The sequence below is a fragment of the Pimephales promelas genome, chromosome 7 (assembly GCF_988280905.1).
Source record: "Pimephales promelas chromosome 7, fPimPro1.hap1.1, whole genome shotgun sequence".
In the NCBI taxonomy this organism is placed as follows: domain Eukaryota; kingdom Metazoa; phylum Chordata; class Actinopteri; order Cypriniformes; family Leuciscidae; genus Pimephales; species Pimephales promelas.
Window position 1 is genome coordinate 13,791,102 of NC_142775.1, and position 25,743 is coordinate 13,816,844.

Consider the following 25,743-nt stretch of genomic DNA (forward strand, 5'->3'; position numbering starts at 1 on the left):
TAAAAATCTCTCAGATGTAACTTTTCCTCATGGATGTACTGTGCAGAGACAGCCGCAGAGAGAGGTGAAGTGTCGTTCCACTCTGTGAGAGTTCTCCAGCTTTCTCCACAGGCCCGATAGGACACCTCCAGCAGGCCGTGGCTCACCGCTGCCCTCCCAGTGGAGGATAATTGAAGAGATAGACGGGAAGCCTGACTCTCCCTCTCCTCTCACATGTAGCTGAGGAAACCAGCTGCACTTAAAACTGCCAGGATTAATTACTTTAGGTCCCTCAAAAATCTCACACGTAGACAGATAGTCCGTCGCTCTCTCTCTTGTTCGCTTCCTCTCAACAAGTTTGATCACAACACCCTGTAACTTTGATTTCCCCTGGTGTGCTCTTATAATGCAGTCAAATGCTAAATCAGACTGCTCAAAAACATGTCATTTCCCCTGCCTCGAAAAGTGTCTTTTTTTTCTTCTTCTTCTTTTTTTTTTAAGGACAAAACAACTTATTTTATTTCTTCTGCTGAAAAAATAATCAATTTTTGAAATTTTCATATTAGAGAAAAACCTCTCATGGCATTACAGTACTCTTGTGCCATTAGCATGAGCTAGAGAAGATGGGAAGATAATAAGCAGACCCACACAGAATCTGTGCGGATCATTTTTCCAGATAATTCCACAGATTCCCACAGAATTTTGATGCCTAGGGTGACCACCCGTCCCGCACGTCGCATATTAGGGAAATGTCCCACATTTTCAGCAGTCTATTCGTTTTTAATTATCATATTAAGAAAACATGCATGCGTTCTTTTGCCGTTTTAAGAAAGGATTTTATTTATTATTTTTGCAGCATAGTTTTTTGCCTATATTTAACAGCGCTTCGTCGTAAGTACAAATACAAGAGCCGTTTTTTATATCTTATCTAATCTTAGTTGAAAAGAAAGGAGTAAACACGGCCACTTGTAGGCTGTGACGGATGTCAATCAAAATATGGAGCGGTGATTTGTTCCACGTGTTCCCTGTCAAAAAACCGCAAGGTGAGAAAAAAAAAGAACCGCAAGGTGAGAAAAAAAGAAGAAAACTTATGTCATTTTAACGACATATTATGTCTCGTTATAACAACATAATATCTCCTTAAAACGACATAATATAGTTAAAACGACATAATATCTAGTTAAAACGACATAATATCTGTCTATAACGAGATAAGTCGTTAAAACGACTTAATAAGTCACTAAAACGACATGTCTCCTTAAAACGACATATCTCGTTATAACTACATACTAAGTCGTTAAAACGACATCATATCTCGTTATAACGACATAATATCTCATTAAAACGACATATCTCGTTATAATGACATAATAAGTCGTTATTTCGACATAAATAATTAGTTATTTCAACATAAAAAGGGGCACATTGTACTATGTATTAAGTACGGAAGCCCTGAACCGCAAGGTGAGAAAAAAAAAAGAAAAGAAAACTTATCTTGTTATTTTGACTTAATAAGTCGTTATAACAACATAATATCTCGTTAAAACGACATAATATCTTGTTATAATGACATAATAAGTCGTTATTTCTACTTAATTAGTCATTAAAACAACATAATATCTCATTAAAATGACATATCTTGTTATCTTGAAATAACAAGATATTTATGTAAAAAAAAAAACGACGTTATAACGTTATAACGTTATATGTCTTTATAACGAGATGTTATGTCGTCTCCATTATTTTTTCATTCAATTTAGTGGATATTTATAATAAATGATATATTGTTGTTGATCCATACTAGTGATTGGCAAAGAAAACTTAAATGAAAGCAGCATAAATGTTACTACCTAAACATAGGTGTCTAGTTCTTTTATTTGACCATACTTGCCGCAAAAATTCTACATATTTTCACCTAAAAAAAGAGCAAAAAGTCTGCCGACTCTGTCTGGAACTGCTAATGGTATTTCAGCACATCTGTGAGACCATGTATCTGTATTCACGACAGTATCATCACACAGATGAGCAGAGCAGAGCAATTTCACTTTACGGAATGGCAGGAAAACTATCTTGTATATCTGAAATGTGTACTACCCTGGTGATATCACCATTTATTCATGTAATGGACAATCATTTTTATAGACTTACAGTAAAATGGTTTGGCGGGTCAAGCAGGAGAATATGAGCCTTTTTGCCTCTCAAATATACTTGAATTAATCATAATGTCCTCCCTGCTTCCTCTTTCCTCTCTCTTCTGCAGATGTACCTGTCATTTCACTCTGTCCCTCCATATGGGTACCAACACACTCTCATTCTTCTCACTCAGTTTTGTTTTCATTCCATCTTCAAGACCTCTGAGAGGAAATCTGTTATTTAAATGGAGAAACAGCGCTTCTGTCTCTCTGTGGCTGTGTCCTACAAAGCATACTAACACAAATGGGACCTCATATGTAGTAACCAATTTGAAACAGCAACTCAAACAAATAGCAAAGTGCACAAAAGACTGGAATCTCTGTTGATTCCACTGTTGTTAATGTATTCAGCATACGCACATATTGGATAGAAGTTTTAATACAATTATATAATCAATACTCATCAACAAAATTTTATTTTTTGAAAGAATTGTGCACTGCCGTTCAAAGGTTTGGGGTCAGTATTTCATTTTTATTTTTAATTCATAGAGCAAGGATATGTAAAGATCATTACAAAAAGATTTATAATTCTCAAGTATTCATTATTTTAAACAAAACAAAACAAAACAAAAAACCCTCAGAAGCCCAACTGTTTTCAACATTGATTAAATAATTAAAAAAATATATGTATTGATCACCGAAACAGCATATTATAGTGATTTCTTAAGGATCATTTTGAAGACTGGAGACATGACTGCTGCAAATTCAGGTTTGCCAATGCCATCACAGGAATAAATGATTTATTTTTTATAAATAAATTAAAATAGAAAACAGTCCTTTTAAATTACAATGATGCTGAATTTGGATTAAATAAATGCAGTCAGCATATGGGACATTTGAATTGCAGTGTGTACTGTATATTTATAATCAACATCTTGGATGGATTCTTTCATTGAGCTCATCAAATTATTATATCATTATGGGATTGCCTTCTCCACGAAATATATTGGGATGTTATGTCTTACCTTTTTTGGGGGGACAGCAGCAGTTCACCAAAACAAATTAAAATTCTAGCATTATTTATTTATCCTCATCTCATTCCAAACTCATCTGGGGCCTTATTTATAAAACTGTGCGTAGGATCCTTACTAAAAGTGTACGTGCGCCCGAAAGTCAAAAATGGCGTACGCAAAAAAAATAAATAATCAGACTTATAAACCTGTTCGTACGCCAGAACCTGCGCAGAATTCACTTTATAAATCCCAGACAGCGGAAGATTTTGCGCACACACGTCTCCTCCCCGAAATATGGCGCTTACAACGTCTAGTTTTACTATGCATATCCTCATCTGCATATCATTTGCATATCATTATTTATCTATGTGATAACGTGTTAACGGTACAAGACATTAGGAAAAATAAATATGGATGTGCCGTCACATTACATTAATAAAAAATAATTTAGTAGTCTATCCTTGCCTTTTTTTTTAATAAGTAAATCAAATAGTGTAAAATTTCAGAGAAAGTTTTTTTTTCCCATCTTTTCCACTGACCAAACAGCATTTTTAATTGATTTATATTTTGAGTGGAAGCAGATAGACCTTGTTGTGCATTATTTGCACAAAACTATTTTCTCAGACAATCTTCTATTATGATGAGCAATTATCTCTGTTGTTAAAACACTAAAGCACAGCATGTCAGAGGAAGTTTTCAAAAGCATTGCATCCACAACAAATATATATATATATATATATATATATATATATATATATATAGTAAGGATTTCGTGTAGTTTTCAAGTGTTTAACCCCATAAATGAGAACGCCATATTTATTCTAAATGCTTACATCAGAAGTAAAACATAGTGTAAATCATTTTATTTATTTATTAAAACTGTTATTGTGGACATGCACTGTATTTATGATTATGACTCATAATGAAGATTTAATTTATCTTGCATTAGATAGGCCATATATTATATATTTCAATGAACGGCCCAACGCACTCACAGGTGCGAACATTTATGAAGAGATAGATACTTGCTTGGTGAGTTAAAATATATTTGTATTTTCTTTCTGCATGTGAAGAGTTCAGATGCAAAAGCCTCTAAGTGCCATTTGAAATTTTCTTCTAAAATGATCATTTTTATCAAGCTTGTATATTTAAGTTCAGTAATTTCACTTAAATGGCAATGAAGGTTACCTATTAATTGTTATTTAAAGGGTTAGTTCACCCAAAAATGAAAATTAAGTCATTAATTACTCACCCCCATGCTGTACCAACCCCGTAAGACCTTCGTTCGTCTTCGGAACACAAATGAAGATATTTTTGATTAAATTTGAGAGCTGTATAACTACCACATTAGCTCCTAAGGGACTGCCTCTTGACGGCCCAGAAAGTCAATGAAGAAAATGTTTAAATATCCCAAGTGACTACCGTGGCTCAACTATATGTTTATCAAGCGACGCGAATACTTTTTGTGCGAAAAAACAAACAAAAATAACGAGTTTATTCGACTATTTCTTTCTTTCCTTAGATTTCCTCGACGCATGCGCGAGAATTGCGATCTGCTTACACCAGCTTACACTACTTCAGATCGCAATTCTCGCGCATGCGTCGTGGAAATCTAAGGAAAGAAAGAAATAGTTGAATAAACTCGTTATTTTTGGTTGTTTTTTCGCACAAAAAGTATTCGCGTCGTTTGATAAACATATAGTTGAGCCACGGTAGTCACTTGGGATATTTAAACATTTTCTTCATTGACTTTCTGGGCCGTCAAGAGGCAGTCCCTTAGGAGCCAATGTGGGAGTTATACAGCTCTCAAATTTAATCAAAAATATCTTCATTTGTGTTCCGAAGATGAACGAAGGTCTTACGGGGTTGGTACAGCATGGGGGTGAGTAATTAATTACTTAATTTTCATTTTTGGGTGAACTAACCCTTTAAGTGAAATTACTGAACTTAAATATACAAGCTTGATAAAAATGACCATTCTAGAAGAAAATTTCAAATGGCATTTAGAGGCTTTTGCATCTGAACTCTTCATGTATTTCACTTTAGATTTGCGGTCCAAAAGTGACCAAAAAAGACATCTAACTCCAGCTCGCCATTGGTGTCGCCAAACTGCTCCATCTCCAAAACGTTTGCGTGAAGGCGCGCAAATATTCCCGTCAAGTTTGTTTTTATAAATCACAACAAATGCGTCGGAAGTGGCGTACGCCTATTTCAGGGCCATTTTTGTGCGTACGCAACGGTTATACAACGCATTCTCACCCCAAGGCGTCACCTTTGACCATGCTTCAATATTTGACGTTTTAGGCGCCCTTTAGCGTCACTTACATGACGCGATCCTACGGCGTCATCTAACTGACGCTAAAGGAAAGCGTCAGTTAGAGGACGCGGTTAGGTTTAGGTGTGGGGTGGGGGTAGGGTACACGCGATCCTAGGGCGTCATCTAACTGACGCTAAAGGGCGCCTAAAGCGTCAGATATTGAAGCATGTCCAAATTCTTCCCAAGGCGTCAGTTAGGTGACGCCTTGGGAGTGAGAATGGGCTGGGTTATAAATGAGGCCCCTGAACTGTTCAATATAAAATCAATATAAGAAAGCACCAAAAGTGTCTGTTCCATAGCACACGTAACAACATTTGGATTTGGAACAATAATAACAGAATTTTCATCTTTGCGTGAACTAAAAATGTTGCAGACATAAGCAGCTCATTAGCTTTTGGAACATAGCCTGTACTATCTCTCTCTTTCTCTCGAGTATATCCTGATCTCATTTAGATAGTCATAAGCAAACCTTTGCTTCTGCAATCTGCCTCCACAAAGACACTACATGTCACCGCACTGCACCAGATAAGTCCCGTCTGTTCTCACTCCTCTTCCCTCATCTCATCGTCCTCACCTCCTTTCTCTCATCACAGCGGTTAAATCCGCAGCTCGCCTCACCACCAGCTGCCTAGCTTGAGTAGTCTTAATTGTCGAAACGATAAGGACGAAGTAATTGGAGAACTGCACGACTGTGAAATGGATTCGAGTTCCATCTCACGCTAATGAAGCTATTTACTAAGTTGAGAGCATTAAACATTCTTGTTGGATTTTCGCTGTAGCTTCCCTGCAAACTTAAATCTGTATTTCTCCTCAACCCAGTGGATACTGACTAAATGTTTCAATCTAGTGTATTCAAATAATATATTTTTTTTATGCATAATTAGATTTGGAATCAATTTGTGCATAGCTAAACAGGCATTACATCTAAACAAGGGCGGCGTTTCTTGACCTAAAATGTGTCCGCACCGTAAAACACGGCAGTTGAGCCGCTAATGAAATTCTCAGAGGCTAAATATTCTGTGCTTTATAGTCTTCTGTGTACTTTATCAGATTGATTGTGTATAATTGCCTGAGCTAGGTGTATTTTAAAAAGCGTGTTTTATGGCAAATGACTCAACATATCATCGAGTTTCTGAGTGGGCCTTTGGTTCAGTAAAATGTTTTTGTGTTTTGTATAACAGGCCATTTGGTGTCTATGCGGTTATGGTTTACGCTGCCATAATGGAATTGTAAAAGTGGTATTTCAGAGTAAGGACAATTCACATCAATTGAATCTATTCATGTAATAAATTTTATACATATGCCTCTCGGAGTGTATCGATTATGTACCTTTTCATATAAAGTCCTTGGATTCATAAATAGATGTAGATGACCATTTCTATCAGCATTTTAGTTTAAACGTGTTATAAATGTTCAAGGGAAAGTGTGTGTAGGTGCTGAGATAATCATTTCCAATGCCCTATTGGTGTTACATGTGTGTCCTGTGGTCCCCCATTCTTTGTGTATTTGGTTCAGTCCTGTTTCTATTTTCCCGCTCCTCGTTTGTATTCAGTCCCTTCACCTGTGTTTGGTTAATTTGCCCCAGCTGTGCCTTGTTCCCCTAGTCTGTTCTAGTGTATTTAAACCCTGTGTTCTCCTCACTCCTGGTCCGTTCTCGTTCATGTAATGTGTGATATTGTGGTTCCTAAGTTTTGGTAATTAAACATCCTGTTTCCTGGTATTCCTCGTCTCCTCGTGTTTCCAGTACCACACACCCGTAACAATTGGATTTTTACAGTTCTCTTGAAGGGTTCGTATCGAACATTTTTCTATTATTATTATTTCCCCTGGTGCCAAGATATTACGTTTTTGGGTTGTTGTTTTTTTTTTTTGTAAAAAAAAAAAAAAAAAAAAATTGGTTCACTCATATGGGAAGCAGGTTTGTTGTTGGGATTAATATAATATTAACTGTCTTATTCTTTAAAAACAACTTTTTGGTTGCATCGATTTATGACAAAACAATTCATATTTATTTGTGTAGCCTAATTAAAGAGTAACTAAACCCTAAACCAACTTTTTTAGTTAATGATCTGTAAGACTGGATCTTTATTAAAACCAGTCATTGATTCGAGTAACTTTTTTGACATTTATATATAAAGTGCTTTATTTCTACAATATATGGTGTAAAAACGTCGTAGTGCTGCCCTCTTCAGGTTGAACGGTGGCTACTGGCTAGAATTTTCCTATTGGATGTTCCGCACTTCATGACGTACGCAGGTTTCAGCTCACCACGCTCTTGGTACGAGCTACGCCCCTTGGCAGTATAAAAACCAGCTTGTTTAGTCAAAACCAGTCAGGAGTTGGAATTGTGAGTATTGAAAACGATCAGGATAGAGTGTTTTAGCATCTATTTCGTCCCCTCTATCTCCGCTGGGGTCTGCCCACTTTTTCAGCATTTCTCAAATATTTGAGGGGTTTAGTTACCCTTTAATAAAATTAAAGTTAGACAGAAATGATCAACCTTGTATGAAAGCTTGATTTCGCCACATAATGAAAAAACAAACAACAAAAAAAGTAATTGTGACATTTTTTTTCTCATAATTTTGACATTTTTCTCACAATTGCGAGATATAAACTAGCTATTTTGTGAAATATAAAGTCAGAATTGTGTGGTTTAAACTTGTAATTGCAAGTCATAAAGTGAAAATTGCATGATATAAACTGGAAATTGTGAGAAAAAAAATCTGTGAGATAAAAATCGCTTGGAATGTACAAATAAACTTCCAACTTTGGGATCATTCAGAAGGATGTGCAGAGCAGCAGGTGCTACACAGAACCAGAAACAGCTGAAGGTTTGGCGGAGTTTTAAACGTTGACTCTCCTGGTAATCTGGGTGGATCATTCTGATCTCCCATCATTGATATGTAACAACGCATTCTCATCCTAGGGCATCATATAGGTGACGCTTTTGACATGGCGTCTAAATCCGACGCATGGCACCCTTTAGCGTCAATATAACACGCTTCGGTTATGGGTAGGTTTAGGGTTAGGGTTAGACCACTAGGAGGCGTATTCTGGCCGATATATCTGCGTCTCATATTGAAGCTAAAGGGTGCCATGTGCGTCGGATGTAGACGCAATGTCATAAGTGTCACCTGTATAAACAAAAATGGATGATCAAATAAGAATTTATTCATGTATCTCACATCAGAAGTTCAGTTTTTGAAGGAATTGATTCTGTAAGCAATGTGGCTTTGCATGAATATTTAAAAATCTAAATATTAAATTTGCATGAGATTGTTAAAACTGCATGTAGTATAGACCATTTCGCAAGATGTAAACAACACTGGTCCAGAAGCACTTCCTGTTTCACTTTGTAACTGTTTTCTTTATTTCACATGTAAAGAAAACATCTTAAAGATGTTTGTTTAACTCTTTGATTCAGTTTTAAATGTTCTGTTGGTTGTATTTTATCCCAGCTTTTATGTAGTGTTAAAAAACTGAAACAGGAAGTGTTTATGGACCAGTGTTGTTTACATCTTGTGAAATGGTCTATAGAAGTTATACTAAAAAAAACTAATTTTGGATTAAGTATAGCATGTCACCCAGCAGGACACTGCTGTCAACGTAGTAAGATCCATGTACATCTGAATCCTGTCATGCTTAGAGAGCCTAATGAACTCTTGAGAAAGAATTAACATGCATTTGTAAGAGGCTGTGGTGCGTGCAGTCAGCCCCAACAAGCGTGCATATACAAACGCTGCTGTGGAAATCCAATTACACCGTTTTACAAGCACCTTGCTAGTAACACACTCACATTTGTGTGGGAGCTAGTAGATAAATTAAAAGGACAGTCTTTCAGTAGGATTTGAGTCTGTGATTTTGTACATTGTTGCGTTCCAGAAGCATAACCCATTGGCCAATAGCATAAACTGTACTCTACTATAGACCATGTTGCAAGATGTAAACAACACTGGTCCAGAAACACTTCCTGTTTCAGTTTGTAACTTTTTTCTTTATTTCACATGTAAAGAAAACATCTTAAAGATGTTTGTTTAACTTTTTGATTCAGTTTTATATGTTCTGTTGGTTGTATTTTATCCCAGCTTTTATGTAGTGTTAAAAAACTGAAACAGGAAGTGCTTCTGGACCAGTGTTTATATCTTGCAAAATGGTCTATAGCTAGTTCTCTCTTTCAGGTCAACATAGCAGCTGTTTTAGAGAATCTTACTCGGGAATTTAGTTCAATTCGACCAACACAATCTCAGCGCAGTCTCATCCCAAGACGTCATATAACTGACGTCTTGGGACGTGTTTTGACCATATGTCAACATCTGCCTTTTTAGGGTACCCTTAAACGTCGGTTAGATGACGTTATCGGATCCTAACCCTACCCCAGACCTTGGCTAAACCTACCCCGTCACCTAACCGACGTTAAAGGTAAAGCATCAGTTGTGTGACGGCCCGGGATCGTCATATAACCGACGTTTAAGGGTACCCTAAAAAGGCGGATGTTGACGTATGGTCAAAAGACGTCCCAAGACATCAGTTATATGACTTCTTGGGATGAGACTGTGTTGGCAATCTCACGACGAATTTGTACGAGTGATTAAAAAGTTTGTACGATTTGTCTAAACCCACGTGATGGGTAGGTTTAGGGGCGGGGTCAGGGATAGGTCATTCGTATGAATTCATACGAATTGGCCAACTCGTAAAATATGTACGGTTTAGCAAAAATCGTACTGATTCGTACAAGTGAGGTCGTACAAATTGTTACGAATTAGCCTTCTCGTAAAATTCATACGAATTGCTGTGAGATCGGGTTGATTCGACACATTTACAGCTAGCTCAACTTCCATTAAAAATGTGTATATATATATATATATATATATATATATATATTAAGAAATTAATACTTTTATTCAGAAAGGATGCATTAAACTGATCAAAAGTAGCATTAAAGACATTTGTATTGTTATTTTTTTTTTTTGTTTCATCAAAAAAAATGTGGTGGAAAAAGTATCACAGTTTCCACAAAAACAAAACAAAAACACTTAGCAGTACAACTTTTTTTACAACATTGATAATAGGAAGACATTTTTCTAAATCAGCATATTAGAATGATTTCTGAAGGAAATGTGACACTGAACTGAAGCTTAAGCTGGACAAATATGCTATTTAAGCGCAGTCTCATCCCAAGACGTCATATAACTGACGTCTTGGGACGTCTTTTGACCATACGTCAACATCCGCCTTTTTAGGGTACCCTTAAACGTCAGTTAGATGACGTTATCGGATCCTAACCCTACCCCAGACCTAAACCTACCCCGTCACCTAACCGACGTTAAAGGTAAAGCATCAGTTGTATGACGGCCTGGGATCGTCAACTAACCGACGTTTAAGGGTACCCTAAAAAGGCGGATGTTGACGTATGGTCAAAAGACGTTCCAAGACGTCAGTTAGATGACGACTTGGGATGAGACTGTGTTAGCTATTTCCTTCTGGAAACAAACTTTGTTGCATTTTCCTGAAACAATCTGTATTGTAAAAAGCGCTATAAATGTGGCTTAACTTGACTGAAGACCGGAGAAATGATGCTGAAAATTCAGCTTTGGCTTTCACATGAATAAATTACATTTTTAAATATATTATACAAATTAGTTATTTTAAATTGCAATAATACTTTCAAAAAATAAAACACCAAAACGTACCAAGCCCACATTTTTGAACCTTAATAACATTTGATGCATTTTGATAATAACTCGATCACACCCATGAGTAAAGTTTGTTACTATCCTGACAACGTAAGAAGAGTTGCATTAGCCAAGCATCCACATCTTTATTTGCATCCTTACATCGCATAAAGTTGGCCTTATTTCAGAAAGCTCCCTAAGCTCATTCAACAGCTACACCGGAGATGTATTTGGCATGCCATATGGTAGGAATTACTGTGAATGTCTATATTCATTATGGAGTATCGCTAGGAGTAGGAAATCATTGAAGTTAAGAGACCACACATCACCCCTTGTTCTCTCCGGCTAGCTCGGTTTTCTTCTACTTAAAGGGATAGTTCACTTCGAAATTTAATTTTTGGTATGTTTTAGCTTACCTCAAGGGCAACCAAGATGTAGGTGTCTTTGTTTCCACAGTAGTTTCAATTTTAAAATTTTTAGGTCAAACCGTTCTTTTCTGTAAGTCATATAATGGAGGTCTATGGTCACCACCTCAAAGAGTATGCACAGAGAAGTCCAAATTAGACATGATTTAATGACTCGTAAATATAAGTACACATTGATGGCCTATTGATGACACGAAACAAGCGGTTTGTGTGACAAATCAAACAGTATTTATATCGTTTTACCTCTAATCACAGTCAAGTCTATGTCATCTATAGATGACATTTATATTGTTTTTACCTCTTGTTGTCTATAGACATCTTTTTAGTGTGATGAGGCATTATGGTTGAAGTGTTTGTTAACACAAATGCTAATTGTCATTAGAAAATGCTTTTTTCACAAATAGTTTCTAAACTTCTAGTTTCTCTGTTACTTTCTCAGTGACCAAGACGGTGTGTGCTGAGCAGTGCGATGGCCGCTGTTTTGGGCCGTACGTCAGTGACTGCTGCCATCGCGAGTGTGCTGGAGGCTGTTCGGGACCAAAGGACACAGACTGCTTTGTATGTCTTCAGTATTTGTTTTTTCACACACATACACCCATACTAGTGATGTCAGATGTATAGTCAAGCAGCTCTGCCACTAGTTGATGTTTTGGCTCTGTGTCGACTAGTCACAGACCACATGACTGCAGCTTGTTCTATATGGTGACAGCAGGATGAAAAGTCCTCTGTCCACAAACTGTTCTTTCTTTGTGTCTATTCTGTATTTGTTCTGTATCATGCCATAGTCAATATATACAGTGTAGTTGGGTTTCGAAGTCCACTAGCAAAGTTGAGCTTTTGGATTCTTCTATTTTTTTTAGGGTTTTTATCAACACAAATTATATGATCAGCAAACACATTTTTTCTTTTTTGCTTTAATAACAGCAGTACTCAAGCTGCATGACCTTCACAAGTTTGTAAAAAACCTGATTATCATATTTTCCAGCAAGATTTGAGAATGATCCAAAGACCTTATTGAGCTTCAAAGGAAGCAAGAACATTTGAACTTTTGTACAAGTTCACACCAAGAGTAATAACTGAGATAGCTATAAAGATCTATTTAGATTTATAAAGATTTATTGTTTGCTATAATGAAGATTATAGCTAACAATAAATATATAAACGTCCACACCAATGCACAGTGACATTTTGTTTATTATAGGCACACAGTGGAATTATGTCGCCTGCCACTTTAAATGCTCAGGTTTTTGAAGCAGGGTGGATTCTGATTGGCTGTCAGTGTTTTTATCATTTATCAACTGGAAAAAGAATCATTTTGAAATATATCGTTCATTTATCGTTTTGCAAGTGATTTCAATTATGTCGTTCTTCTAATATTTAGTTGTGGTGTGGACTTCCCTATTCTCATAGAATTTGAATGAACTTTCTAGGTATTGTTTGTTATAGTTGCCATTTAATGTTAATGTGAAATGTTAATTCTAAAATAGTTTTCATAGGTTTAAAATTGGATTTTGAATAATCTCAAAAAAGAGTATTAAAATACTTTTTTAAAGTGGAATCAGATTTTTAAACCTCACTGTGTTTGAAATTATGTAGATGTGAAAATAGTGGACATTGTGCTTTTAAAGGAGTAGTTCACTTTAAAAAAAAAACATTTGCTAATAATTTACTCACCCCCATGCCATGCAAAATGTCCATGTCATTTTTTCTTCAGTCGAAAAGAAATGAAGGTTTTTGATGAAAACATTCCAGGATATTTCTCCATATAATCGACTTCAATGGGAACCAAACGGTTCAAGGTCCAAAAGATAGTTTCAGTGCAAACTACAAACTGTTCAAAGGGCTTTAAACGATTCCAGATGATGAATAAGGGTCTTATCAAGCGAAAGGATCGCTCATTTAAAAAAAAAAAAAAAATCTTTTATCAAAATGAACAGAACAGAGCAAGGCGACCATTTGAGCTTATAAAACTTAAAATTTGTTGGGTTTTTTTTGTTTGTTTTTTTGTTTTTTTCATTTGGTTCCCATTGATGTCCATTATATGGAGGAAAATCCTGATGTCTCAGCATGTAAAAACTTTTTCCCCCCAAACGCACACACACACACATGCTCGCACACACGCTCGCACACCCACAGTCTGTCAGTCATCTATGGCCTTATCAGCATCCCATAAACCTGCGATTGTGTAAGTGTTACGGTAACAGCGCTAGACCCATTCTGGCTCCCTCACCTTATCTGTGAGTTTTTGTTCAGCTGTGATATTCACTTCTGCAAAAGAGATCTATGTTGCCCACAGATGACTCGCTTTTGACCAGAAATCTCCCTATAGGAGAGGGTCTTTGCACTGGAGATACCATTAAAATCTCATTTCCTCCCACAATGCTTTGCTGTGAATGAAGTGGGGGCCACACCTCTGTAACTCTTTTGTTGCGTGATGCCTGGGCAGATCCCGAACGTCTCTGACTGCTCTTCGCCTCTCCGGCCCTCAGAGAAAGCGATTTATCGCACCTCCTTGGTTTTTTAATTAGTTATCCTCAGCTGTAATCATTGATATTGTACTTCTCAATTGTTCCCTTTTAATTGAAAAAAGCACTTTCGCTGCACGCATTGGGATTTGGATCAATGCCTTCAATTTTTTTTCATCTCAGCAATTCTAAGACAGAAAACATTTATTCTCACATGTTTCTAAAGTCAATGTATAGAGCTTTTTCCATTCCATTAGCCTGTTTGAATCATTATCAGTAGCATTGCTGCTCTATATTGCTTTTATGTAGTATTAGTGTTGGTTGACATACAGTACTCTTTTTGTGTGTTGAAGCTTATTTTGTGTTCATGCGCATTCTTCTATTGCATAATTTTTCAAAAATGAGACTGTAAGAGTAGCAACGCAAGATTCTGTCAGCTGTTTTATCAAATAAATGTGTATAGCTGTCAATAACCTTGTTTCCTTGTGTCTAGGCCTGCACTAACTTCAACGACAGCGGTGCATGTGTGACGCAATGCCCGCAACCCTTCGTCTACAACCCAACCACGTTCCAGCTGGAGCACAACCCGCGGGCCAAATACACATATGGGGCTTTCTGCGTCAAAAAGTGCCCACGTAAGACAGAGAGAATGAATACAAACCTGTCTATGCTTACGCACGCGATTCTAGCTCAATCTTTCACTCACATAAATGGATATCAGATGCCATGTCTAGGCGCGTTCACAAGCAGGCATGTAAGCATGTTTCAGATTGAATGCAAATGAGGCGAATCGGCTGCACCTGAGTCCTCAGGCTCCTCTGAGCCCCTGTTGAGGTGCGGCCCACACGTAGAGCCCCAGGAGTGAGCCTGTCTTATATATCTCACTCAGCTTCTTGACCTCTGTTTACTTGGAGGAAAGAGAGAAAGAAAGAAAGAAAGAAAGAAAGAAAGAAAGAAAGAAAGAAAGAAAGAAAGAAAGAAAGAAAGAAAGAAAGAAAGAAAGAAAGAAAGAAAGAAAGAAAGAAAGAAAGAAAGAAAGAAAGAAAGAAAGAAAGAAAGAAAGAAAGAAAGAAAGAAAGAAAGAAAGAAAGAAAGAAAGAAAGAAAGAAAAGAAAAGAAAAGAAAAGAAAAGAAAGAAAAGAAAAGAAAGCGTCTTCAACGAGGGATCTGTGGCAGTGCTGCAGGGGGTCCACCAAATGTTGTTTGATCTCAAAATAATTATTGTTAAAATACTAAAATATGCATTCAAAACGACATCTAACCCTCATGTTCTGTTGAGAATTTGTTTATTTTTATTTTTGATGAATATTTTTTTGTCTTCGCATTAATTTAATACGTTAATCCAACCTAATCAAGCTCTAGTAGACCGATATTTTATGATAGTTCACTTTGAAGATGTAGGTGTCTTTGTTTCTGCAGTAGTTTCAATTTTGATATTTTTAGATTAAACCGTTCATGTCTGTCAGTCATATAATGGAAGTCTATGGTCACCACCTCAAAGAGCATGCACAGAGAAGTCCAAATTAAACATAATTTAATGACTTATAAATGTAAGTACACATTGATGGCCTAAGACGCGAAACGAGCGGTTTGTGTGAGAAAACGAACAGTATTTATATCGTTTTACCTCTTGTAACCACAGTCACAAAGTGCCCGTGCCTTCAGATCACTGTCTTGGTCACTGAGAAAGTGACAGAGAAACAAGTTCGGAAAAGCATTTTCTAATGACAATTAGCATTTGTGTTTACAAACACTTCAACCATAGTGGCTCATCATACTACACAGATGTCTAGATGACAGTATTTATATCGTTTTTATCTCTTGTTACCAGAGACACAAAGCCCCGAGCCCTCAGATCACTTGGAAGTGACTGTGATTACAAGAGGTAAAAACGATATAAACATGGTTCGTTTTCTCACACAAACCGCTCGTTTCGTGTCTTGGGCCATCGATGTCGACCTACATTTAGGAGTCATTAAATCATGTTTAATTTGGACTTCTCTGTTTATGCTCTTTGAGGTGGTGACCATAGACCTGCATTATATGACTGATAGACACAAACGGTTTGACCTAATGTAAGGCCCTTGAGGTAAGCTAAAAGATACCAAAAATTAATTTCAAAGTGAACTATCTCTTTAAGTAAAAATTTAAATGTGATCTATGAGTACATTTTTAATGGCTTTGCATTGTCAGCACCACAACAAAGTATGTATATGAAGAGTTCAGATGCAAAAGCCTCTAAGTGCCATTTGAAATTTTCTCCTAGAATGATCATTTTTGTCAAGCTTGTATATTTAAGTTCAGTAATTTCACTTAAGTGACAATTAATAGGTAATCTTCATTGCAATTTAAGTGAAATTACTGAACTTAAATATGCAGGCTTGATAAAAATGATCATTCTAGAAGAAAATTTCAAATGGCACTTAGAGGCTTTTGCATCTGAACTCTTCATATTTACGATACCCATGAATACAATGCAACATATAAAACAGAGCTGAGTGTGAATAGACCTGATAGGAAGATAGGAATCCCGTGCGTTTCTCATTGGAACGAGGACAATTTCGAATGAACTGGCCTTACTTCTTTGAAGAGGAGAGACCGGGGAAAGAGAAAGTTACATCAAAATAATGAAAGAGAGTTTTGATAACAGTGGTTATAGGTAGCACAAGTGCCATTATTCCCCCTTGCTGGGCCGCCACTGCTGCAGAATGAAGGGTTTGCACACTGACAGACGCCCACTCCAGTGCTCAGTCCACGATGAATGTTATTGTGCAATACTCAGAGACCCGTTCCATAACCCAAACAATCCTCTGCAGTTTGGACATGGCCACTTCATTCAATGGCGCATCTCTGAAATCCTCAGTTTGGTTGGATTTCACGAGACTGTTAAGTGAGGGTTGTGTTTTATTCTTTCTTGTGGTGTCACGTTAAATCTAATGCCACAGTAAGACTCTGAGATTCACGTTTAATGTAAGAGGTGAAGAGAGACGTCTGCACTTGAGAGCTCCATCTTCTGTTATCTGGCCCGTCGTGAGCCCTTTCTCCTCTCTGGTGATGGATGCCACACTGCACAGTCGCCGCCGGAAATGGGCTCTTTCCTCACACACACACACACACCACAGTCAGGGTCCCAAGTGCGTTCGTGCAGATGTGTTAATGGTTTTTGTCTGAGAATGGATGTTTCTTCTCTACCATTACAAAATGTCAATGGCCTTTTTCACAGAGATTGCTTAGAGTTTGTTCAGGAGCACGCTGCAGTCTGACTGTTTGTTCTCCTTTTGTGTGTGGGGTGATAGATAACTTTGTGGTGGACCACAGCTCCTGTGTCAGAGCCTGTCCCAGCAACAAGATGGAGGTGGAGGAGAACAGGATCAAGATGTGCATCCCCTGCACTGACATCTGCCCTAAAGGTGATCACACACACTTCATCAAAACTCAGCAAAATGACATATTCGCTATGATGATTGCCCCAGAACCAAAATTTCAGTTGTCTGTGAAACTTTACAGACTGTGATAGCAAAGCAAAAACATATTTTTGGTGGAAATGCTATTTATTTCATTTATAACAGTATAGTATTATTTTAATATTACTTGCATGCTATTTAGCAATATTTTTAATTAGTTTTTATATTTTAATTTTAGTTTAATTTTCAGGTGTGTTTTTGACATTTATATTATTATTCTACGCATTCTCATCCTTTAACGTCATATAGAACGCTATATGAAAAAACGGCGCTATACTACGCACATGGCACCCGTTATCGTTAATATAACACGCGCTGTGAGGGCTAAGTTTAGGTGTGGGGTAGGGTGTGCGTGTCATATTCACGCTAAAGGATTTATGACGTCTTGGGTTCGCGTGTTATATTAACGATAAAGGGTGGTATGTGCGTAGTACAGCTCCGTTTTTGCATATAGCGTTATGACGTTAAAGGATGAGAACGGGCTGTATTATTACTATTTTTTTTTTTATTTATTTCATTTTTGGTTTTCATAATTTTAGTACTTTAGCTTAAAAATATATATTTTTCACCATTTCAGATGTTTATTTTTTTTTAAAACTTACAATAATTATATATATATATATATATATATATATATATATATAATATTGTACATTTATAATCAGTGTTTATAAATATATATATATATACATAGTTCAGTGGATAGTTACATAGTTCACTGAAGTTCAGTGGTTACTATAATTATTGTTATCAGGATAGTTCAGCCTTTCCAGTACACAACCTACTTTGTTCATCATGCAGTGGTGTATTGTGACGAAACACATATTGTCCACTGTGAACTTTACAGCAGTAACAGTAATGTGTGAATTATGGTATTTTGGTGGGAACTTGCTAACCAATTTCTGAAGGGGTCCTGACCTGACATAAGGCCCGGATTGGCTAATCGGGAGCACCGGGAGAATTCCCGGTGGGCCGGTCTGTTTTATTGGCTAGGAGGGCCGGCGTTGTCACTGCACTGGGTGAATGTGTTAAATATAGGCTGCGCTCCAGTCACAGCGCAGCCCAACTATTTTTATTATTATTTTCTCGCAGCCCCACAAAAAAGTCAGTTGCTAGAGATGTGCGAACAAAAAAAAAAAAAAAAGAGATACGAAACATGGACAATAGTAGCGCTTACGAGTCAGGGCCGCACCCACCACCATAACGCAACGAGAACCAACCTCAACATCAGCACTCAAACGCCGCTCGTCGGCAATGGCAAAATGTTTGAGATGACCGATCAAAGCTGGATTTATTTCCACAGAAGCGCGAGCCACGTACCACGAAACCCAACGCGACGCTTCCCAAGATAATAAGATGCAAGTGGCTATACTAAACAGCTGTTTTACGATAGAAGTTTTAAACGACCGACATAAATAATCAGATTGCAAAGACTATCAATCAAAGCTTTGCTTCAGGAAGGGGAGATTTACAGGTAAAGTTAAAGAGACTGAGAGAAGAAGAGAGAAAGAGAAGCAGGAAGAGCAATTGCCTATTGCATACTGTGCCCAGATCAGAATGAGAATAACTTTATTACAATGGATTCCTATTTAACACAGATGTGAGGTCACCGAGGTTTGGACCTCTGTCATTTTTTTACATTCAAAAATAAAAATGTCATGCTCTTTGAATGATTAATTAGGCATGTTTAAACCACCTCACATGAGTGTTTCCAATTCATGTTGCTGTGAGTGTGAGAAGCTAGCGCAGTGAACTGCGCGTTGTGAATGAGAGCGCGAGTGCAGCATCCGTGTTGCCAGATCCACGTAATGGAAAGGTGCATTAATCTCCTGGACCTGTTTTTCTGATTTAACGTGACACTTTAAAAAGTTATTAAAGTGGAAACTTGCATGTTAGGGTTAGTGATATATTCATCTTATTTCCAAAACACAAGCTATATTAACTAATTTCGGATTATTATTAATATTTTGTTTTGTTTTGCTTCTTTTTCGCAGCAATATCTGGCAACACTTTACTGTCAGCGTTAATAAAAATAAATTAAAAAAAAGCTTATAGACAAACTGTAATTGCATAAAGCTATCACATTCGGTAAGACAAACGCAATGATCATCGTGATTTTCTGTAAGAAATGTAGGCTATAACACTATCAAAAACAATAGCATTATACAGATCTGTATATTACAGAATGAAATTTGCCAAATAACCTTATACTGGCCAGCTGAAGAGGCTCATGCTGTTTAGTTAACATTTCAAAAAGTCATCATAAATACAATAAATTAAAGCAGTGTTTCTCAGCTAGCAATCTATTCAGCCAGCATATTTGTGTTTATTCTGTGTGACTTACAGAAATATAAGACTTTGCTAGACCTACTTTTATTCTATATTTCTTTGCACAAAACTCTCCAGAAAGTGCATTTAATGGTTTATTTAAAAAAAAAATAATAATAATAATAATCCTGGAGGAGCATACCCGGCTATTGCACTAAATAGAAAATAATATTTTTGAAAAAATACAATGAATTACAATGCTGTACAGAACAGTGCACTAATTGCTTATACACTGAGGTTTTAATTACATTATTTTAATATAGTCAGTCGGGAACTAAAGTGGGCCGGTCTAAGGCATGAAACTCTGCCAGCCCTGCCTGACATTAACCATCCATTAATTATTCTTTCTTTCAAAGTCATGAAACATCACCTGAAAGTTCCAGTTATGATTTTTACACAGTTGTCTGGTTTATGTTATAGCGTGTGATGGCATTGGCACTGCCAGCCTTCAGACGGCTCAAACCGTCGACTCCAGCAACATCGACAGATTCATCAACTGCACCAAGATCAACGGAAATCTAGTGTTCCTCATCACAGGCATTAAAGGGTGAGAGTGGCTCCTTCAAGGTCTCTTTCGGCTCACTTCACAGCCATTACACTCTGCTTTACAGCTGAATATCGAATATTGGATCGTCGGAAGCCATTTGACCTATGCTGCTTCTTTTTATCAGATAACATCAGCTTTAATGATGCAGGAGGGGATTCATGAAAGAAAAGCTCTAGAGAAACCATTCACATCATGGCTGTGTAAAAAAAAACCCAGCAGTGGCTAGTTTAATAGCACACAATAAAAGTGCCATTAACACACTTTGCGAGTTTAGACAGGCAAGCAAGACCTACGAGACCTTCGACTGACTCTCAAGACGGCCGCAGTTAATGTGACTTTATGTGAGAAATCTGCTGCCCCCTCTTTATATAAGAGTTGTGAAATATTTGATTGTCAGCTTGTCAAGAAGTCATTTGACCTCTGGTTGACCTGCTCCCTGCAGTGGTCTCTTTCTGATCCCACTGCGCCTGCTTGGCTGACCCTTTAACCCCATATAGCTGACTCTGCTCTTAAAGAGCAATCCAGGGCCAGCAGCCGCAGCAAGCTGGGAAAACCCATCTCATGTGCACACATACACACATCCTGATAGACTTGCATACTGTATGACATCATCTCCACCACAAACTGTGCACATATTTCGAACACGTATTCCCACGTGCACACTCTCGCACACGCCGCGTCAGCAGGTGTTCTGGACACATCCTCCCTGAAGATCTCCAGCTCAGTGGTGCTATTAAAACTTGCTGTACTGCTCAAAAGAACATTATACACTCTTAGGCCCCGTCGTTTAAAAAAACGGAGAACTTTTGCTACGTTTGCACCTCCCGTCCAGACTAAAAAGGAAAAAACGAAGACCTGATACGGAGAAGTTTAGAAACGCTGCAACTCCGTTTCGCGTTTTGAATCTCTGGAGGGCGTTTTTTAGTGAAGACGGGACAAAACTTTAACTTTCAAGACTTTAAAATCGATGATTGGGTGTCATTAGTCATGACGGGTCCATCCTTGATTCGTCAGTCACCCTTCACATGACCCGTTTCCTGTTTACACCGGCACGCGCGTGCCCTGTGTTGGTGAATGGTCACGTGATCCATGTTTTCAGTCGTTTTAATGTGGACGGAGATCATTTCTAATACGCAGATAAAACGCTGATGTGGACGGAGATCGTATTCTTTTTAATTCTCCGTTTTTAAATAAAAACACAGTAGTGCTCACAGTAGTGTTGAACCTTAAAAGGTTCTATCAGCGCTTCGTATTTGGAACCCCTAAAAGGTTTTATTTTTAAGGGTTCAATTCTTTGTAACCAGGAAAAAGGTTCTATATGGAACCTTTTCGGTTCATTCATTATCATTTGGTTTGTCCTTTCCGGATTAAATATTTCATATTATTGACACACATCAAGATCCTAAAATGTATATATGAATGCAGGTGAATGATCACAAAATTCAAGATATGGGGTTAGAAAATGTATATATTTATATCATTTTATGTAGGTAATCAATATCACACGAAGAGTGCCATTTCAGTTTTTCTCCTCCAAAAATCAGCATGATTAAAATGTGATATTAAGTTACTGCAAAAATTGAATAAAAAATTATAGAATTACAACTACGAAATGTTGTAGAATAATGTAATATTTGATTGAATAATAGCCTATAAACAACCTTTGTGCCAAAAGGGTTCTTTCTTGTAATTATAGAACCTTTTTTTAGCATAGAAGGTTCTTTGGAGTTGAGTAAAGAACACTATGCTTCATATATAGAACCCCAATGAACCCTTTTTTCCCAGAGTGTAGGGCCAGAGAATGTCTAATTGAAGAGAATTGGCACTGGCTGGTTACTTCCGGGTTCTGGACTGGCTGCAGTAACACGTCTCTGTCCATGCGGGGGCGCTCGCATTCGAGTGCAGAATGAATGGGAGTCAATGGGGTTTCAGCCCCAGAAATCCACTTTTCTCAGGATGTAATTTTTTGTCAAGTAATTTGAAAGTTGCATTCAAAAGGGAGGGCTAAGATAATACACTCAGCTGAAAATCGCATTTTTAAGTTCACTTATCTGTTCTAAAAATCCGTTCAAAAATGTGATGACGTCACAATAGCTGAATGCTAGCGTGTTCCGGCCAACAACGGCGTTACCTGTAAGAAATCAAAAGGACATAAGTACTCGCTCATTCGACTTTTGGCCTATAATCTATATTGAACTTGCGGAATCAACAATAAACGACAAGCAGGTGAAAGAGACACTTTTAGCCGTTTAGCCCCATAGACTCCCATTCATTCTGCTCTCCCCTGCGATCACCTCTAGTGGAATTCTAATGGAACTGCAACCAGGATGATACACAATGGGGCTAATAGGAAGTGCCAAGGCTCTCCGTTAGACGGGCTCTGGTTGGGCATGGGGACTCTACAAAATGCAGCATACTGGGATGGATGTGGTCAGCAGACACTGGTTAAATGCTTGTATGTTGACGTATGGACTTATGGACTCTCTAATAACTTGATTTTTGCAAATGGCTTCTCACTGTTTGCTTTAAGAGCTTGTTACACGATCTGGACTCAACTGCTAGGTTTTTCTTGATTTCTTAAAAAAATGGCGTGGCTATCAGTATGGACTGAGTGTGCTGTGTGTTACAGGGACATATACCACAACATCGAGCCCTTGGATCCAGAGAAACTCAATGTGTTCCGCACCGTTAGAGAGATCACTGGTAAGTCATGTTGGTTTTATTTGGATTGTTTTTTTACATAATAATTGTTGTCAAGGCATATTTGAACAATGCATAGTGCTTTACAAACACAAATTGCGCAAGCCATAAAAGACAAAAAAAAAAAAAAAAACCTTCGGAGGAACCAGCACTCAGCAGGGGGCGCCCATCCTCCTCTTGTAGGCACTCTTGTACTTAAATGCTATATGCTAATATAATAAGTGAACAATTTTACCCAAAATGTATGTATGTTTATGCTTATTAGAATATGTGCTGACACAAGCACTGCTAACTCAATCCCTGCTGAAATCAGTCTAGTTACGTTTACTGTGCACGATGCTCGAGGAGGGTTATTTGTTTAACACACTAAGGCCCTGCTTACACCTGGTATGCATTTTTGATCGGTTGGATCACAAGTAGACGAGGGAGAAACATTCCCGTTTACAATCTATAACAGTATCTTGTTTGCACCTACATTCACAAGACTACCGCATTAGAAATCATCAATGGTGAGAGAACATTGTGCTTAGCACGTTTTTCGTCTTCAAAAACTTGGTTCTCCAGAACCAAGACAAAGTTTAAATCCAGTCTGGATAGCGCACTTCCCATAATCTTTACGCTTTAGGTCAGTAGGTGGATAGTTGGCTTTTGTTTTGTGGCTGTTCGAACTCATTTGACAGTGAGTGTCTACGCTACAAAATCAATCTGGTCGAATGCATTTTTGTCTAAGTCTGGAAGTGTAAAAGCTCAAAACATATTAAACCCCCCTTTACACCTGTATTTACACCTCTACACACATTGTCCACTTGTGATCCGATTAACCAAAACACATCACAATACCAGGTTTGAACAGGGCCTGAGAGAATGTTCCAAATCCTTAGCGTCAAATAGGTAACGTTATATGACAAAATGGCGCTATACTACACACATATGGCACCCGTTATCGTTAATATAACGCGCTGTGATGGGTAGGTTTAGGTGTGGGGTAGGGTAGGGTAGTCTCATATTACGCTAAAGGATTTATGACACCTTGGGCTCGCGTGTTATATTAACGATAAAGGGTGCCATGTGCGTAGTATAGCGCTGTTTTGTCATATAGCGTTCTATGTGACGCTAAAGGATGAGAACGGGCTAACCAGTCACTAATGAGGGTACTTCATGCAGCCTTAGAAGATAGTAGACAGTAGACAGTAGACAGCTACGGGCCGTATTAAGAGCTCACTGGGCCCCGGGGCTATGAGTTACTGCAGGGCCCCCCCACCACTTTAGGTCACCAACTACATGAGCTAAATGTTATATTATTATACGAGTCATTTTATCCATCTATGATATACTTCACAGTTAAGTTATGTTACTTTTAACACTATTTTTTTTTATCATATTAAAATGTATTGCGACTACAATTTCATAATTATTGTGACCAATTTCAATATCACCAAAAATAATAGTGGCTTAAGAAAATAATCTCAAGCTTACTGATGACAAGAGTCACAAATTAAAATAGAACAAAGGCACAATAAATCGACTTATGAAAAACTTTAAGCACTGAATAATATTATATTATATAAAGTAATCAAATATACAATAGCCTACATGGTTTTCACTATAAATTCAACATTCATTCTTGTTAATTTTGCAAAAGTAATTCAGTCAAATACAGTAACGTTAAATTACTTTCTTTCTGATGTTTGATTAACATTATTGACACACATGGCGACAGCATCTTTATTAGCAGCGTCTGTCACTTTGAGACCTCAGAGTCGGATTCAAGTGCGCTGTGCAAAACCGTCTCAAGTTCACCATGGTCTCAAAAGCAGCATTTACAAAATGAATTCTCTCCTGCTCACTGTGCCTGAGCAGTTTGAAATAATTTGTATCCAAACCACAATGTTTAAAAACGCGTTTAAATGATAAACTTACATCGATGCGCAGCAAAATTTAAATATTTCTACCGGATATACAACCCGGTATCACGACAAGACGTGAAATAATCACGTTGGTCCACTTTGGAAAACGTGTAGATGTCACGGTTTAACCCCCTCTAACGTGAAACTTACACGTTTGACCTATTCTACACGCAATCGCCTCTGCCATAACGACCTATTGGTTTTCATTAAACTGAGAAAAAATTTAATTTTGTTTTATCGACAATCACTGAGAAATGTTCTATTAATTAAAATGCAAAAAAGTATTATTTTCAAGGTGAAAAGGATTCATTTGCCTTGATCCACGCCGAAAAAAACGCCAAAATGTCACGTTTTAATGAAGTAGCCAAATGAGTTAAACGTCTATTTTTCTGGCGTCCCCCAGCTCCTCGTTTAAGCAAAAGGTTCGCTAAAACAACTCATTACATCGACGTTAAACCACGTTAACCGTTAACCATAACCTTTTAAATACACGACCCACCGTTGCTTAGCAACGGGAAGAAACTCCTGTAACTTCAGTGCCGTTAGCACCTTAGTGCTTACAGATTAGGAGACATTAGTGTGTTCGCTGCATTTGTAATTAATGTTATACATTTAAAATAGGTTAACATCCGGGTATCTCTCCACTGGAATGTGTTAACGCAAACGTGTAAGTTTCACGTTTGAAGGGGTTAAACCGTGACATCTACACGTTTTCCAAAGTGGACCAACGTGATTATTTCACGTCTTGTCGTGATACCGGGTTGCGATATATTATCGCCAGTCCTTTAGGCGAA

General features: G+C 37.6%; 1 protein-coding gene across 2 annotated transcripts in view; it reads left to right on the forward strand.

Moving 5' to 3' along the window:
• The window catches only part of erbb4b (erb-b2 receptor tyrosine kinase 4b), a 470,418-nt gene that overhangs the window by 336,446 nt on the left and 108,229 nt on the right, over positions 1–25,743 (forward strand). For both annotated transcript variants that reach the window (XM_089133085.1, XM_089133086.1), the window contains exons 6-10: positions 11,978–12,096; positions 14,497–14,638; positions 17,300–17,413; positions 20,216–20,342; positions 22,972–23,045. In XM_089133085.1, the coding sequence (XP_088989211.1) occupies positions 11,978–12,096; positions 14,497–14,638; positions 17,300–17,413; positions 20,216–20,342; positions 22,972–23,045 (576 nt within the window). The remainder of the gene's footprint in view (positions 1–11,977; positions 12,097–14,496; positions 14,639–17,299; positions 17,414–20,215; positions 20,343–22,971; positions 23,046–25,743) is intronic.